Below are 16548 nucleotides of genomic sequence, written 5' to 3'. Positions count from 1 at the left end.
CAGACGCTTAACTTACTGAGCCACCCAGGCGCCCCCCTCATTATGTTTTTAAAAGAAGAAATCATGCGTATGTGCGCATGCGTATACACACTAACATTTTTCCGTAAAGTATTTAATTCCTTCTCCCTACCCCCTGGCATCCCCCCCACCCCCATCCCTGGAATGTGGTAGGTGAAGATTGAATGGGATTTGGAGTTTTCTTGCTGAGGAAGAGACATTTTCTGCAATCAGGTCTGTGTTCAAAGAACTAATGTTCTAAGGAAATTATCTAAAGGGGAGAGGCAGTTCAGGGCTTTTAAGTTATTTTCAAATCTGCCTGTGCTCCTGCTGACCTTTGTGAAGCCAACAGGATGATGTTTCCCAAGGGGACAGTGTATAAAGCAATTAAGGAACCCTCGTGGAGGCTCAGGAAGGTTTGCAAATTCACATACACCTCAAATTATGTGGGAATTCCAAGAATGGAAATAAACTAATTTGATCAAGGACATAATTGTGTTCCAGGAAATATTCTAAACACATAGCTTTTGTAGATCTATCTGTATGACTGTTTTCCTGAAAACCCAACTCTCATTATCTAGTAAGCGTCAATTAGATTTCAGTTTCACAGAAGGAAAGCTAATAAATAATCCTTGAGTGATATTTCTTATGTGCCAGAAAGTAGAATGGGTGTGAGGTTAAGTAAACTGTTCAAATAACAGAATATGATAAACTGGACTTCAAATGCAGATTTATTTGGTGCTACAACTCATGTTTTTTCCTACCACACAATTATGTAAGAAAGTGCATATTTAAGAAAGAAAAGAAATAGCTGAATTAATTCACTCCTCTTTGGGGAAATAGACCTAAATATAGTTTATGTGTACTCCCCAAATTGCCATGAATGAGGCAGGGGACACCGGTGTTGTACCATGTGCAATATCATAGCGTTTCTGACCAGTACAAATTATATTTTAGCTACCACATATATGCATAAATTTATGTATGTTGTCACGTTTAAGTGTCACAGAAAGATTGTTAAAGAAATATTCTGTGAAATAAAAACATCATTAATACCAAAAACAAAAAGAAAAAAAAACACCCAAAACCCCACAAAGATTCAAAATGTATGGGCCAAGGATTTTATAACTTTCACCCTGGCAATCCCACTTCTAGGAGTTTATTTTTGGTATATACGTCTAGCAATTCAGAAAAAATGCATATGCATCAGGCTCTTTAGTGCATTGTTTATAAAAGCATAATATGAGAAACTACCTAACGGCCCATACACAGACTAGTTGAACCAACCATGGTATATCAGCACATTGGAGTACTGTGTTCAATAGACTGAATAAAATATCTGAAGCATTTGATTTCCAGGATTTATTGTTACATAAGCAAAGTGCAGAAGAATATTTATAGGATGCTACCTTCTGTGTATGAAGATGGGGAAAATAGTAAATGCATATGATTAGTTGTGCACAGATAAATACTGGAAAGACAAATCAGAACTTTGAAATCGGTGGGTAGGAATGGGAGATTGGTGAGGGACAATGCAGTGGAAGGGTTTGAATGTGTTGTTATGATTTTAGAACTGTGCTAAACTTGAACATGCTCCAGAAATAAATCAAGGTGCGTGGAAGAGGGATTCATTGGAACATAAAGAGAAACACCTAAATCGAACTGTATTATAAGTGAGTAACACATGGGAGAAGTGATGGGGGGGGAGGACTGACCTAGACAATTTGGAGTGCACTATTTTGACAATGTGCTCTAAGGCTAAAGACAGAAGAATTGTAATGAACTGCAAATACTGGACTCGTTTGTAGATTTGTCTTACAGTGCTATATATGAGTTAGCAATTTTAAATCTTTATTTGGGTTCTAGGACTGAGCAAATTAATATATTATGGGTGATTAAGAGCCAACTTTGCCACTTTTGGAAAATTGAGTTACAAATATGAAAACAGGGAAAGGTAGAGTGAAAGATAATGTGTAGGAATAGAATTTGAGATATCAGTATGAAATAATGGTTTTTAATCATCAGAACTAGGAGTGTGTGTGTGTGTGCATGTGTGCGCACACGCATGGACATATGCATACATGCATTTCCTACCTTATCCAATAGGTGGGCCTACAAACGATAGTATTTGAGTAACAGGAAACTGCAATGTCTTGGTTTTGAAGACCAACCTCCAGTGACAAGAAACAAAGTTCCTTTGGCAAATGACTGGTCTTCCAGGCTGGGGCATGAAAAGAAAAAAATGAACCTGGAACATTTTGTACCAGAAACTAAGGAGGTACTCAGAAAATAAAGAAGACACCTCTGAAGGACAAAAGAGCCAACATGAAGATCTCCCACACTCTAAACCTGGGATAATTTGAGGAACAAAACAAATGACAGCAAAGGATTGTAATCTATACAGTAAGACTTTATGGATTCATACTGGTATAAATGAAAAATAAATGGAGAGAAGGGAAACTCCTCCTAATAAATGTAGATGTTGGTGATTGAATTAGAAAATCACCAGTTGACAACTTCCTTAGTAACTGTTTCAGGCAAGAATCCTCAATGGCTGCCAGAAGTATGACGAAAAACAATATTTTTACAGCTGGATAAGTATCTACACTATCAGTTACAAAGGGAGCAGTAACTTTACAGTTTAGAAAATCTGGCAGATACCACCTTACCCACATGACCAAAGTTAACCAATAATAGGACAAATGGATATTATGTACCTTCAGTGTGATGTGATACACTTAAAGAAGAAAAATGTGTCTTTGGTATTCTTACCAAAAATATATAATGTGAATCTAATTATGAAGAAACTTAAGTTAAATCTAAATAATGGACCTGTACTCCTCAAAAATGTCAAGGTCAGGAAAGATAATAACTGAAGAACTATTATGGATTATAGGAAATAGAAGAGACCTGGTGGCTACATGCAGCATGTAAGAATAGAGGGGAGATGATAATGCTTTTAATTGTAGCTCCAAAGAAGTAGAAAGTGGAACAGAGAAAATACTTGAAGAGAAAATGACAGAAAATTTTCCATAGTTAAGAAAAGCTATTGCATTAAGAAAATCAATTCCAGGGGCTCCTGGGTGGCTCGGTCGGTTAAGCATCCGACTAGGGCTTGGGTCATGATCTCACGGTCCATGAGTTCCAGCCCCGCGTTGGGCTCTGTGCTGACAGCTCAGAGCCTGGAGCCTGTTTCAGATTCTGTGTCTCCCTCTCTCTCTGCCCCTCCCCTGTTCACACTCTGTCTCTCTCTGTCTCAAAAATAAATAAATGTTTAAAAAAAAAAAAAAAAGAAAGAAAATTCCAGTTAGGATTAAAAAAAAAAGAAAAAAAAACAGACCTAGATACATCATAGTGAAACTGCAGAACATCAAAGACAAAGAGAAGAGCTACAAGCATTCAGACAGAAAAATGTTACTTTCAAAAGAATGTCAATTAGACTATCAGCTGACTTCTCAACAGCAGTGGAGGTCAGTGGGAATGTTAATTTTCATTGTATTAAAGCAAAGTAGTTGTCAACTTAAAATTTTTCACCAGTGAAATCTTTCAAGGGTGAGGTGAAACAAAGCTACTGTCAGTGAAACAGAATTGAAGGGAATTCTAAAAGAGGTATTTTAGAAGAATGGTGCCTGAATTGGGGGAGTTGGGGGCAGGGCAGAGGTGGTGTGATGTATGAAGGAATAAAGTGCAAAGAAAATAGTAAATGTTTTGTATAAGTCAGTAATATAATCTGTTTGAATTAAGAAATAGTTAAAGTACACAGTAATACTGGTGTAGAAATTGGATAGGGCATAATGAGTATTTTAAGGTACTTATTTTAAGAGGAGAATGAAGATATGTATTAACTTATCAAGACATTTGCCTATATGCTGTTATTTGTAAGGTAATCACTGAAAGAAGAGAAAGTAGACTAACGTACTAGCTAGTGGAGGGGGAAAAAAATATTTAACCCAAAAGAACTCAAGAAGGAGGTGTTTGTGGAAAAAATAGGTATACAAATAGAAATACAGAATAAGATGGTAGATTTAAAACTGAATGTAGGAGTCATTACATTAGTGGACTACTAAATGCTCATTTAAAAAAATATACTGTCAGAACAGAATGTAAGCTGTTTATAAGAGATAAGCTAAAACAAACTATAGAAGAGTTCAGAATTGATAGAAAAAGATGTAATATGTTAAACTAGCATTAGAGAAAATTAGACTTTAAAACCAATAAGAGCATTAGGTCATTTTGTACTGATAAAAGGTTCAATTTATCAGGAAGATAAAGCAAATTTAAATTTTTATGTGGCTGAGAACATAGTATTAAATGAAAATAAAAATTGAATTACAAGAAGAAATACACATATGCTTAGAAATAATTGAAATACATTTCTAACCCATAGGTGAAAGAAAATATAATGGGAACTGTAAAATTTTTTGAAGTAAATGATAACTAACATACTACTAATTAAAGCTTTGGGACTGCAGCTAAAGATAAAGAGGGAAAAGTATAACTTTATGTTGTTTTTTTTTTTTTAATTTATTTTTGAGAGAGTGAGCTCTCTCAAGTAGGGAGGGTTAGAGAGAGAGGGAGAGTTCCGTCAGCCTCTGCCATTGCAGAGCCCTGAAATTTATAACTTTAAATACAGATGTTAGAGGGGGGAAAAGCTGAAAATTAATGAGCTAAGAATTCATCATAGGGGCGCCTCAATGGCTCAGTTAAACATTTGACTCTTGATTTTGGCTCAGGTTGTGATCTCACGGTTCCTGAGATTGAGCCCCATTTGGGGCTCCGGTCTGATAGCTCAGAGCTTGCTTGGGATTCTTTCTTCCTCTTTGCCCTTCCCCCACTCACACACATGCTCTGTCTCTCAAAATAAGTAAATAAACTTAAAAATAATTCATCATACAAGAAGTTAGGGAAAAAAAATCCCTGCATAATAAACCCAAAGAAAGTAAAAGGTAGCAAATAAAACTAACACAAATTTGTAAAATTAAAAATAACAAAGATCAAAACAGAAAAAGACTAAAACAGCCAAAAATTGGTTCTTTAAAAGTTACTAAAATTGGCTAATTTCTCTTGAAATGATTACACAGTCAATACTAAAAATTTAAAAAGGAACATGACCAGATTTTGCAGATATTTTTAAAAGTTGAGATATTGTCATTAACTGTATGCCTAATAACTTGAAAATGTTTATGAAATGGACAAATTACTAGAAAAAAAGTTACTAAAACTCATCAAATGTTCAACAACAGTGTATCAGGTAAATGGTTCATCATATAGTCATGTTTTGGAATACTTTGATGAACTAGGCCTATACGCAATATGGATGAATCTCGGAAACACGATGTTGAGAAAAGAAGCAAGTTATAAAGAATAAATTAGGCCACTTAAGAATACAAACATGGATAAAAAAGTGGTGATGGGAAGCCAAACTGTATATGATTTAGGCTTATAGGCCTATGTGGCAAAACTTAAAAAACAAGAGAATGATTTATGATGAAGGTCAGGATAATCATTTCCCCTGGATGGCAGAAGATGTGATTGTGGAACACATAGGATCTTTCTAGAGTGCTAATCATGTTCTAATAATTCTTAACCCGTGTATTTTTATTCTTTAAATTTCACATACATGGGTTTTTTTCTCTTTTATGTGTATATATTATTATACAAATGGAGAAAAAAGCCCAAACCAAAGGTTATGTTCTTAGTGTAATTGAATCATATTACCTCTCTTTGTATAGTCATTTTGGAACTGGTTGAATAAACTACTTAAAACATTCTTTGACAAATCGAGTGACCGAAGACGACCTTCTGTGCCTATAATCCAGCCCAGGGATCCATTAGGTTTTAGTTGGTGGATCATGACTCATGTAGCATCATTTTACCAGTTTGATCGCCATGGAACACAAGATGAAATGGTAAGATTTTATTTTCTTAAACTTTCTCATATTATTAATATGTATTTTTTGTAGACACATTAGTAAACGAGCACAGAAACACAACAAAAAGATCACAGGGGCGCCTGGGTGGGTCAGTTGGGTGTCTTAACTTCAGCTCAGCTCATGATCTCATGGTTTGTGAGTTTGAGCCCCACGTCAGGCTCTGTGCTGACAGCTCAGAGCCTGGAGCCTGCTTCGGATTCTGTGTCCCTCTCTTGCTCTGCCCCTCCCTCGCTCATGCTATCCCTTCTCTCTCTCTCTCTCCCTCCCTCTCTCTCTCTCTCTCTCTCTCTCTCAAGAATAAATAAAACATTAAAAAAACAAATTAAAAATAAAAGTAGATCACAATCCTACAGGGAAAAATTCAGCTTCTGAATCTAGAAGTTGGTAGACCTTTCCCTAAACATCTTGAAAAATGGTAATTTTTATGTTTTTACTGTTTAAGGAAGAGCACCTTGTAGAAGACTTGAGATCTAGTCCAGTCCTGGCTCTGCTACTAGGTAGTTGTGTGACCTTCAGTAAATTACTTCAACCTTTCTGAGCCTGTGTTCCCTCTTCCAAAAATCATGGGATTGAGTGTTCAGAAAATGCCTTTTAGTTCCAAAATCTGTAAAATTGATGAAGGGAAAGCACATGTCTCCAGTAATGAGTTAGTAGTTTCTGTGAATAATTAGGTAAAATTATTTCTTCCGAATAATGCTTCTTTAGGGAAGCTTTTCATAAAGATATCTTAATCTATTAAACAACCATGAGGTTTACTTCAAATAGATTTTATTATATTAATTTCTAGTTAGAAACATTTTTTTTTTTGGTGTTATTTAAAAAGCCCTGTGAATAAAACTAGCTGGTAGACATATTTATTTGAAGTTCTATTTGTGTATAATTATTCCATGTTCAGAAGTGAATAGTGTAGTATTCTATTAGCCCATCAGTTCTATAACATATGGAATCTTTTAGCTAATGTGTCTGATTTTCAAAATTTACCTTTTACAGGGGGGGGCGGGGGGAGTAGTTCCCAAATCTGGCTTATCATCCATCAGACCTACCTGGAAGTTTTTAAAAATTCAGGTTTTCAGATCTCAACTCTAGAGGTCCTGATTTAGTAATCTGGTTTGGAATTTGGGAATTCTTATTTGTAAAAAGTTTCTTGGTTCTCATCCTCTATCAGGTATGGAGATCATTGCTTATGAAACCTGTTCCTTGACAGACTTTCTTCTTTTTGAATACTGAACAAAGTCAGCTCGGAAATCATGCATGGAATCTGAGGGTCAGTTAGCATTGACAGTTATGTCATAGGAATGGAAAGGACCTCAAAAGGTCTTCTAAATGATCCGCCTAATAATAAAAAGCTTTCCAGGAGATCCCAAGATAAATTAAAATAATAAATCAGAAAGTTCTCTGAGAAACTCACACACAGATCAATATTAACGTATTTAAGCATTATACCAATTTATTGAGAGGGATCAGTGGAATGAGCATCCCAGAGAAAAGGATTATATGTCCTTTGTTTCTGTACATCAGTTCTTATCATGCTGATATGTAGTAAATACTCCATAAATCATAGCAGATTGTCGTTATTATTGCAGTAGACCTTTCATTGAGTATTTTTGTGGAGTTAATATGTTAATGTTTCACATCTTTTAACCATTAGAATACTAGAACATTAAAGTAACTCAAAAATTTACCCTATAAAATAATGTCTTTACATCAGCATTTTATTTCTCTTCCCATTTTAATTCCCCAGTACATATTTTTGATTTTAATCGGTGTAAATAAAAACAGTAATTAGTTAAAAGCGCCTTTGAGTTACCATTAAGGTGGTTATCATAATAATAGGTGCCAATGATAGGATGTACATGAAACGGATTTATTGCCTCTTGCTTCAGGGAGCATGCTTTCAGATTATAAATGCTTGCTGGAACTGCCGCTAACACTTACGCAAGTGAATGGTGTATTTCAGTGGTGGTTGATGTTGACCTCCACATACACCCACATGTGGTACGTAATCTAGCCATGTTAATATATATCATTACTATTACTGTTGTACTGTACAGTTGCATTGCTGAAATCACTCTTCTATTTCATACAGAGAATTCCATAGGAAATTAATGCTTTTATTAGCCCTGAATCAAGATAGTAATTGAATTGTCTGTGTTTAAAATAGCTTAATCTACGTCTTTTAATATGTCAGCAGTTCCTGTATGATTTTCTTTTGCTAAAATACATATATTTTAAGAATCTTAATTTAAATTATATAGAAGGTTTTAAGAGGAAAATGCCATCATATTTGAAAAAGAACCTTTCATATGATAAAAATAATAGAGATGTATAATGCATATGTATATGTGTAAAACAGACTTGGACTGTATTCATGAGTGCTCAAAGAACTTCAGATATTTCTGGACTTCTTAATATCTTTGAGAAAAAAAAAACACCTCAAGCTCTCTAGTTGATACTAGTTTTCATTAGGGGTGATGCCTTCAGCATATTGCATTTGCTAAGTGTTTTGTGGGTTTTTTTAAAAATTTTATTTATTTACTTAGAGCAAGCATGAATGGGGGAGGGACAGAGGGAGAGGGAGAGAGAGAGAATCCTAAGCAATCTCCAAGCTCCACACGGAGCCCAACGCAGGGCTCAATCTCATGATCCTGAGATCGTGACCGGGGCCGAAAGAGTTGAATGCTTAACCTCCTGAACCACCCAGGCGCCCCACATTTGCTAAGTGTTTAATATTTCACAGCGACTAAGCAGCCTTTATATCTGTGAAGTAACATGAAGTAGGTGAGAGAGTAACACATCCATTTTACAAGTAACAAAACTGAGGTACACCGTAGTTAAATGTCAGCCTATCTTTGTCACTTAGATAAATTTGATATTGGGGTTCTCCTAAAGACCGCCTTCTCTCATGAATAGACCTTCAGTATGGAAACCGTGTGTACCAGTTTGCCATGGACAGTTTCTGTTATGCCTATTATCCCCTCCTCCTATCTGGTTAATTTTCCTTTTACTCTCAAGTGTCTCAATTTGGTTCAGAAGTCCTGTAATCATTCTGATCTATGAATGTAAAGGTATATTGACTCATCCTTTCAGAGAGATTATGCAGAATGCTAATTTGGATCTGGGATATATTTTGATCAGAATTTTGAAAATTTTCTGAATTCTTTTTTCTTTTTATGATATAGTATCACAGCCAACTACCATATAGAAAATGGCCATGCATTAATAAGCCTGCTTTGTTCCACTCACAAGATGAGATCTTTACGTTTTATTTTTTTAATTAAAAAAAGAATTTTTTTTAATGTTTGTTTATTTTTGAGAGAGAGAGAGAGAAAAAGTGCTAGTGGGGGAGGGGCAGAGAGAAGGGGAGACAGAGGATCCAAAGCAGGCTCTGCACTGACAGCAGAGAGCCCAACGTGGGGTTTGAACAAGCCGCGAGATCATGACCCAAGCTGAAGTTGGACACCCAACCGACTGAGCCACCCAGGCATCTCAAAATTTTAACATTGTAAATAGGTTTCACATATGCTTCATTTTTTAATTGTATTTTAAAAGCTTTTTGTGGATTAAACTTTTGCTGTGCATTTAATCACAAAATTTGCCAATTGATTAATGTAGGCTTGTAAGGAAAATTTGGTATCTCTCATACTAGAGGCTTTAGAGTTTCATGTGTTTCTATTTAAGGTTTTTCTTTCAACCTAGATAAGAGTGTGTTATCTTCTCACAATTGCCACCATCTATTTTAAAAGCAAATATAGTTTAAAGAGAAGAAATATTTTGGGGCATTGCAGGAATCAGTTTAACAGTACTTTCCCTGCTGATGTCACGCCAGCTGATGCTCATCTTCGAAACATCTGAAATGGTGACTAGATAAAAAGTCTGAAATATAACCTTAAAGTGAGAGCTGCACCAAGTTACCTTGTCTGCTGGAAGTGGAGAATGGGGTATCTATTTTATATTTGTGGTAGAGACATGACCTGTCCTGAAGCTTAAGTGGTTGTCTTAGTTTGGATGGTGGGATAAGAGATATTAAAACATAACCCAAAATTGATGACTTCCTATTTCCTTTCTTTTTTTTTTTTAATGTTTATTTATTTTTGAGAGAGAGAGAGAGAGAGCATGAGAAGGAAGGGGCAGAGAGAGAGGGTAGGGGGACAGAGGATGCGAAGCAGGGTCTGTACCGACAGAGAGCTCAGTGCAGGGCTTGAACTCACAAACCGTGAGATCATGACCTGAGCTAAGTCGGACACTTAATCAACTGAGCCACCCAGGCGCCCCATATTTCCTTTCTGTCAGAGAGATTAAGTTTTGTATAAGTTAGTATGTAGAAAAGAAATGTAGGTGCTCAAAGTTCAGTTTTGCTGTGGAGAAAAAAATCTGTGTCCTTTGATACAGTCTCTTAGACTTGATTTGGGCATGATATAGTTGTCATTCTTTAATCTGAGTTATGGTTTATTTTTGTTTTAGATTATAGCCACAGTACTGATCCACAGAGTTGAAATTCTCAGGACAAGAATACATTACTTGCCTATAATTCCTGTGATTCAGATGCCTTGATAGAACAGAATCGCTGAAATATACTCACTAACACTATGAAACTATAAAGCTAAATACAGTAGTCCTGTCATAACCCCTGCTTATTTGGGGTTAGTGATGATGTTTTCTTAGTCAAGAGTGATATAAAAGGGAATTGCTGAAAGGTGAGGGAAGGTTTATTAGAAAATGGGAAGAATACTGGCTTTGGAGCAAAATTCTTGCTCTGACTTGTATGTATATATACATAACCTCTCTGAGACTTAATTGTGTTTGGAAATTGTGAAATGGAAAGTTTTTGTTTTTTGTTTTTTTTTTGAGGAAGTAATATAAAGACCTTAACACAGTGTTCATATAGTATTATAAAACAAAATAGTCTCCTTTTTGAGAGAATTTTAGGACCAGTTACCAAGGCTGCTCATTTCTGACACCAATTGCAAGCTCAAGAATGCCCAAAACCATATAATTTACTTAGATTTACAGAACTCTCTAAAAGCTATTACAGTCATGGTTATGGTTTATTACAGAGAAAGAATATAAATTAAAATTAGCTAAGGGAGGAGTATATAGTAGAGTCCAGAAGTACCAAATGTGGAGCTCCTGTTGTTTTCTCCCCATGTTGTCAAGATACCTTAGTCTCCTGGCATCAGTGTGTGACAGTATGCAGGGAGTATTTCCAACCAGGAGAGCTTGCCTAAGCTGCAGTGTTCAGTTTTTATTGGAGCTCCATTACATAGATGTGATGGATTGATTGCCCACACGGTTAATCTCAATCTTCAGATCAACTTTCCAGGTCTCCACAGCCCTTAGCCTAAGTCACATTGTTGGTTTTGGGCTGTGGCCAGCCTCCACCCTCAATTACATTGTTAGACTATCCAGTATGACTCTAGGCTCCCCGGCAAACAAAGATATCCCTATCAGGTACAACATTCCAAGGGCCTAGAAATTACTCCCCAGAAGCCAAGGATAAAGGCCAGATTTTCTCTTTGGGTAAGGCCAAATTCTTTACTACAGATTCTCTCCTCATAAAAGGTTTGTATTCACTTTATTTACATAAATATATCTGAAAAGGTCAATAATTTTTTTTTTTTTTTTGCTAAAAATAACTGAGTCATTGTATCAGTTATTTATTACTGTGAAACAAAATTTGGCAGCTTAAAACAGCAAACATTTATTATCTCACACAGTTCCTAAGGCTCAGGTATACAGTAAGAGTTTAGCTGGATGGTTCTGGCCCAGGATCCCTCATGAGTTTGTAGTAAACTATCAGCAGGTGCTTGAGTCTCTGAAGACTAGAGCTGGAGGACTCACTTCCAGTCTTTCTCATGTTGGCAGGAGGCTTTAGTTACTCATCATATAGGCTTCTTCAGGCCTGTTCACACTATGGTTTTCCCTGACGGAGTCAACAAGAGATTTTCATTAAGATGGAAGCTTCATTGTGTTCTAACCTAATCTTGGAAGTGACATACCAACACTCCTATTAGTACTGATGCTCTCTTGATAACAGACCAACCCTGGCACAGTGTGCAGTGGGGTGGGGGTGGAGGGTTAAATAAGTGTATGAATACCAGGAGACAGGGTCATTTGGGGCCATTTTAGAGAGGGGCTACCACAGTCATTGAGTACCTTTATTAAGGAAATGTTTGTTTAGTAATTTTATGTAATGAGCATCTTACATGAACATTATCCAGTCATTTAAAGTCGAGAATATTGCAGGGGCGCCTGGGTGGCTCAGTCAGTTAAGCGTCCGGCTTGGGCTTAGGTCATGATCTCCTGGCTCATGAGTTTGAGCCCTACATTGGGCTCTGTGCTGACAGCTCAGAGCCAGGAGCCTGCTTCAGATTCTGTGTCTCCCTCTCTCTCTGCCCCTCCCCCACTTGTGCTCTGTCTCTCTGTCTTTCAAAAATAAATATTTCAAAAAAAATTTTTTTTAATCAAGAATATTGTACATGCTTTAACCTTTTATGCTTTAACCTTTTATGAGTCATTTGGGTTCATCCTTCTGAACAACATATTAATTATGATGGGGATGGTAGGGTATGATGAGGCTCTTTGCTTCTATTCTTTAAGGGTTCTGGCTTTGCTTTTTGAGGTGTTACAGTTACCTTTTGTACCTTTTTCACTCACTGTCAGAAACTAGTTGTTATTTGCTTCCTCTCCAAAGCACTTTCTTTTCTTCTGGTTTTGACTAGTATACATGTATCCAGAGCTTTAAGAACTGAGCGTTCCTCCAGGCTTTCCCTTTGGAAAGCAAAGCCTTTTTCAGTGCCTAGCTTTTGTGAAGTATTTTGGCTTTGTGAAAGTCCTTTTCGGCTTTCTTCCTTATTGTGAGGAGTCTTCCAGATAAGTGACCATTGATTAAATGAGGTAGCACTGTGTACATTTTTTTCCTATACAAAATGTTTAGTTAATTGCTTAGTAGAATAGATTGTCTTGATGTTATTATACATAAAATGAAAAAATCTCTGGTGAGTAAAGTATACAATGAGGAAAAACACTCAAAGCATAAAACACTCCAAAAACTACATGAAGTTTTTTTTTTCCGCTTAAATTACATATGACAGCAAAATTTAAATATTTGTTAAAACAGTTATAATTGTTTAGAAGTGCCATTGTTTAATAAAACATGTCCTGTTAAGGTTTATATTGGATTGGAATAGTTACAATTTTTTTTTCTACCAAGTCTGTCAAGTTACTCTGTCCAAGTAATTTTAGACATTCAAGAAGTTGTAATGATGTCTGATGATAGAGAAGATATTTGTACTTCACTACTAGCCTGCTATGCTATAATTTCAATGCATAATTGAGAGCAATAATTTTGCTGCAATATTCTCCCTTTCTAGAGACAAATGGAATCAAATTGGAATTTTGTAGAAGAACTGCTAAAAAAGTCCATCGGTGTTCAGGTATGCTTTCAAATGAGACAATTTGTGGGCTTTGCTAGATTTCTAACATTACAGATTTTATTTTTTAAGAACTGAGAAAACTCTTAAAATGATTTAAATAACAAACTCTGTTTACTTATTAAAAACCTGAGGTGGAATCATCATTCTTTGTTAATGAAGGGGCAACATAAGATAGTTCCTATGAATGAGTATCCTTTGAAGATTTTTATTTCAAACACTGAGTTGCCAGTTGAAGGACAAATAAAATTATCCTAGCCGGTGACTTTGACAAAATGTATTCAGGATAAGTAGTGGATGTTTCAAAACTGTACGCCATTCCTTGACTGTATGGTATCAGGTCTAGAGACACGATGAGGGAGATAGTGGCATTGGAAATTCGGCTGTATCCTCATCACAGCAGGAGGGTGACTTGCCTTGCTGAGCAATTTGTCTTACAGGCGCGAATCCTACTCTAACTGATAAGGTCCTAGTTTCTGAGCCCTCATTTCCTACGTTATCATTTTTCTTTCTGCAGAGCCGCTAATGTGGTGCTTCATGGCCCAGAGGTCAGATTTGACCTCCTTTTAAAATAGTTTTAAATGTGCTATTCATCACATCTTTAAACATACTGTATTGTAGTTCTCTAAAATTTTGTAGTATAAGTTATTTATGTAAGAATTTAAGGGGAAATTTTAGTAAAGAATATTTTTAAATTTGGGTAGTAGATTACTTTTCTGTTAGGATATGAAGATTGTTAAAATCTTGAGGAATAAACAAGAAATATAGTACAGGATTGATATATATATATCATATGTACGTACATGCACACTCATTCATACTTATGAATACACGCACATTTATTTTGTAGCCATATCTTTGAAAATCATATAAATAGTGTCAAATTTTCTTTTCCATTTTATCTATATTAACTCTTAATTTTTTTAGGTAAAGCGTACAATAAGTACATTTAGTTTATAATATGAGTCTTCCAATTAATGAGTAAAAATTCTAGACTAGAATTCCAAAGACTTGTGCATACATAGTTGTATGAAAAACAAAATAACCATAACCTCAACCATTGTAAAAGTTTTTATTTTTATTTTTTTGTGTCATTTCAATTGGCTTTCTCCTTCGTTCTTTTTGAGAACATACTGATTTAGTAATTCAGAAAGTGTCTTATATACATTTTTTTTTTTTTTACTTCAAGAATGTAGGGGATCACTAAAAAGTGGTCATTGTTAATTATGTTAGCTATTGATCCAGTCTTAATGCCTTAACACAGCTTTAAAACCTCTTAAACTTCCTTTCAGCTCTAACATTGTATGAATTTATGGTTTATTCAGGTAGGTTTTAAATTACAGAGTATTTCTTAGGTTCTAAGGGTCATATGGATAAATACCCATACACTCATAATGGTCTAGGACAAACAGGAGAAAGAATTTATCATCATCTCTGTTCCATTGTTTTTTGACTAAGAAGTTTGCTTTTTGACTAAGAGATTGAAAACCCTCCTCAGACCCTTTTTAGTTGCTTGAAAATTAATTCTTTTTTTCTTGTATTTATGACTCACTATAATTTTGATTTTAAATGAAGGAAACTCATTTACTTGAAAAAAAAAAACTTTGAACTGTCTTACTCATAATGTAATAAAAGTTATTCTGACACTGCATAATATATCTTTACAATATAGCTAGTATGTTAATGGTGTTAGCTGAACTTATTTTGATGATAAATAAGTAGTTCTTGGAAATAAGTAGTATGCCCATCAGGAATTGCCTGGCTTGTGGTTTCCCAGAATTGGGATCAGTACTAAAACCAGGAAAGTCCTGGGCAAACTGTGGGAAGTCAGGCACCCTAGAAATAGAAATAGTCTAGTGACTCCAAGAAACTTTCTCTGGGAATTTAGATGTAACATAAAATCAAAGTAATTTTTCCCGTGAGAGAAGCCATTATAATATTTAGAAAGAAGTAGTCCATTTTCTCTAGTGATCTTTCAATTTTGTCATGCCTTGATTGTATCAAATTAGATTTTATAAGTAGTTCAGTACTACTTGCTGGAGTTCTTGAAATCAATTTTGTGGGTGCAGTAGGTGGTCATAAAAAATAAATAATATGTTCAGATAGAACTATCAGTTTGATTATATCTGTTTTCCCCCATTGAGGTAAATTAAAATCTGCCCATGCCCGTGTGCTTTGACTTTATCTCCAACAGTGAAAGAGTCCATTTGCAGTATTTAAAAAACATACATTCCTCGTGTAGAGCAGTCGTCAAATATAATCCGTAGGCATGCCACTGTAGTTGTAATTAACCAAATAATGTTCCAAATCTTTCTAGCCAGAAAAGGATTTTCTGGAAACAGACATTGAGCTTTATAGGTAAAGAGAACATTTATTGTTTAACTTTGCTTCTATTGGTATGATTGAATAGTTAAGTATTTACCTTAACCATTTTTTGGAGGCAGTACTATTTAATATTTGTGTATGCTGACAGTAAACATTTGTTCTACCTTTAAAACGGCATTATTGTATTCAAATGAAGAGAAGATTTTGAGTTTTATACTATCTGTTTTTTAAAGCCTCATTTTTTGGCATCCTAGAGACAATTTTCTACTAAAGTTTGTTGAAGGGTATAAAAAGATATCCAAAACAAGTCTAATATTTTTATTTGCTAAGGAACCTGAAGAGTCCAAGGCTAAAAACAACTCAGAATGTAATTAGATCTCAATTATATGGGGCAGTAATCTTCTAATAATTAATTTATTTCTATTATTCATTTATTTGTAATTTTTTTAATGTTTATTTTTAAGAGAGACAGAGTACGAGCAGGGGAAGGGCAGAGAGAGAGAGAGACATACACAGAATCTGAAGCAGGCTCTAGGCTCTGAACTGTCGGCACAGAGCCCAGTGCGGGGCTTGAACTCACAAACCGCGAGATCATGACCTGAGCCAAAGTTGGACACTTAATCGAGTGAACCACCCAGGCGCCCCGTAGTAACTAATTCAAAATCATTATGTTTCTTGGACAGAAGGATCTTGACTGGGATATTGAATTTCAACTTTCTTTAATCCTAAAAATACATTGAATCAGGCAGACTAACAGTCATTATTTAGGTTGCAAATAAATTTTATTCTTCTGATGACTTCTTCTAGTTAGGTTATTCATTAAAAAATGAGCCCTCAATTGTTAAATTGCCATTTTTATTTTT

General features: G+C 35.4%; 1 protein-coding gene across 3 annotated transcripts in view; it reads left to right on the top strand.

Annotated features, from left to right (window-relative positions):
- MMS22L (MMS22 like, DNA repair protein) overlaps positions 1-16548 on the top strand; it is a 125818-nt gene that overhangs the window by 17342 nt on the left and 91928 nt on the right. For all 3 annotated transcript variants that reach the window (XM_049654021.1, XM_049654022.1, XM_049654023.1), the window contains 2 exons: positions 5730-5906; positions 13301-13363. In XM_049654021.1, the coding sequence (XP_049509978.1) occupies positions 5730-5906; positions 13301-13363 (240 nt within the window). The remainder of the gene's footprint in view (positions 1-5729; positions 5907-13300; positions 13364-16548) is intronic.

This window comes from Panthera uncia (genome assembly GCF_023721935.1).
Source record: "Panthera uncia isolate 11264 chromosome B2 unlocalized genomic scaffold, Puncia_PCG_1.0 HiC_scaffold_24, whole genome shotgun sequence".
Classification (NCBI taxonomy): domain Eukaryota; kingdom Metazoa; phylum Chordata; class Mammalia; order Carnivora; family Felidae; genus Panthera; species Panthera uncia.
The sequence above is the reverse complement of the archived record's forward strand: the minus strand, read 5'-3'. Positions and strand labels throughout refer to the sequence as shown.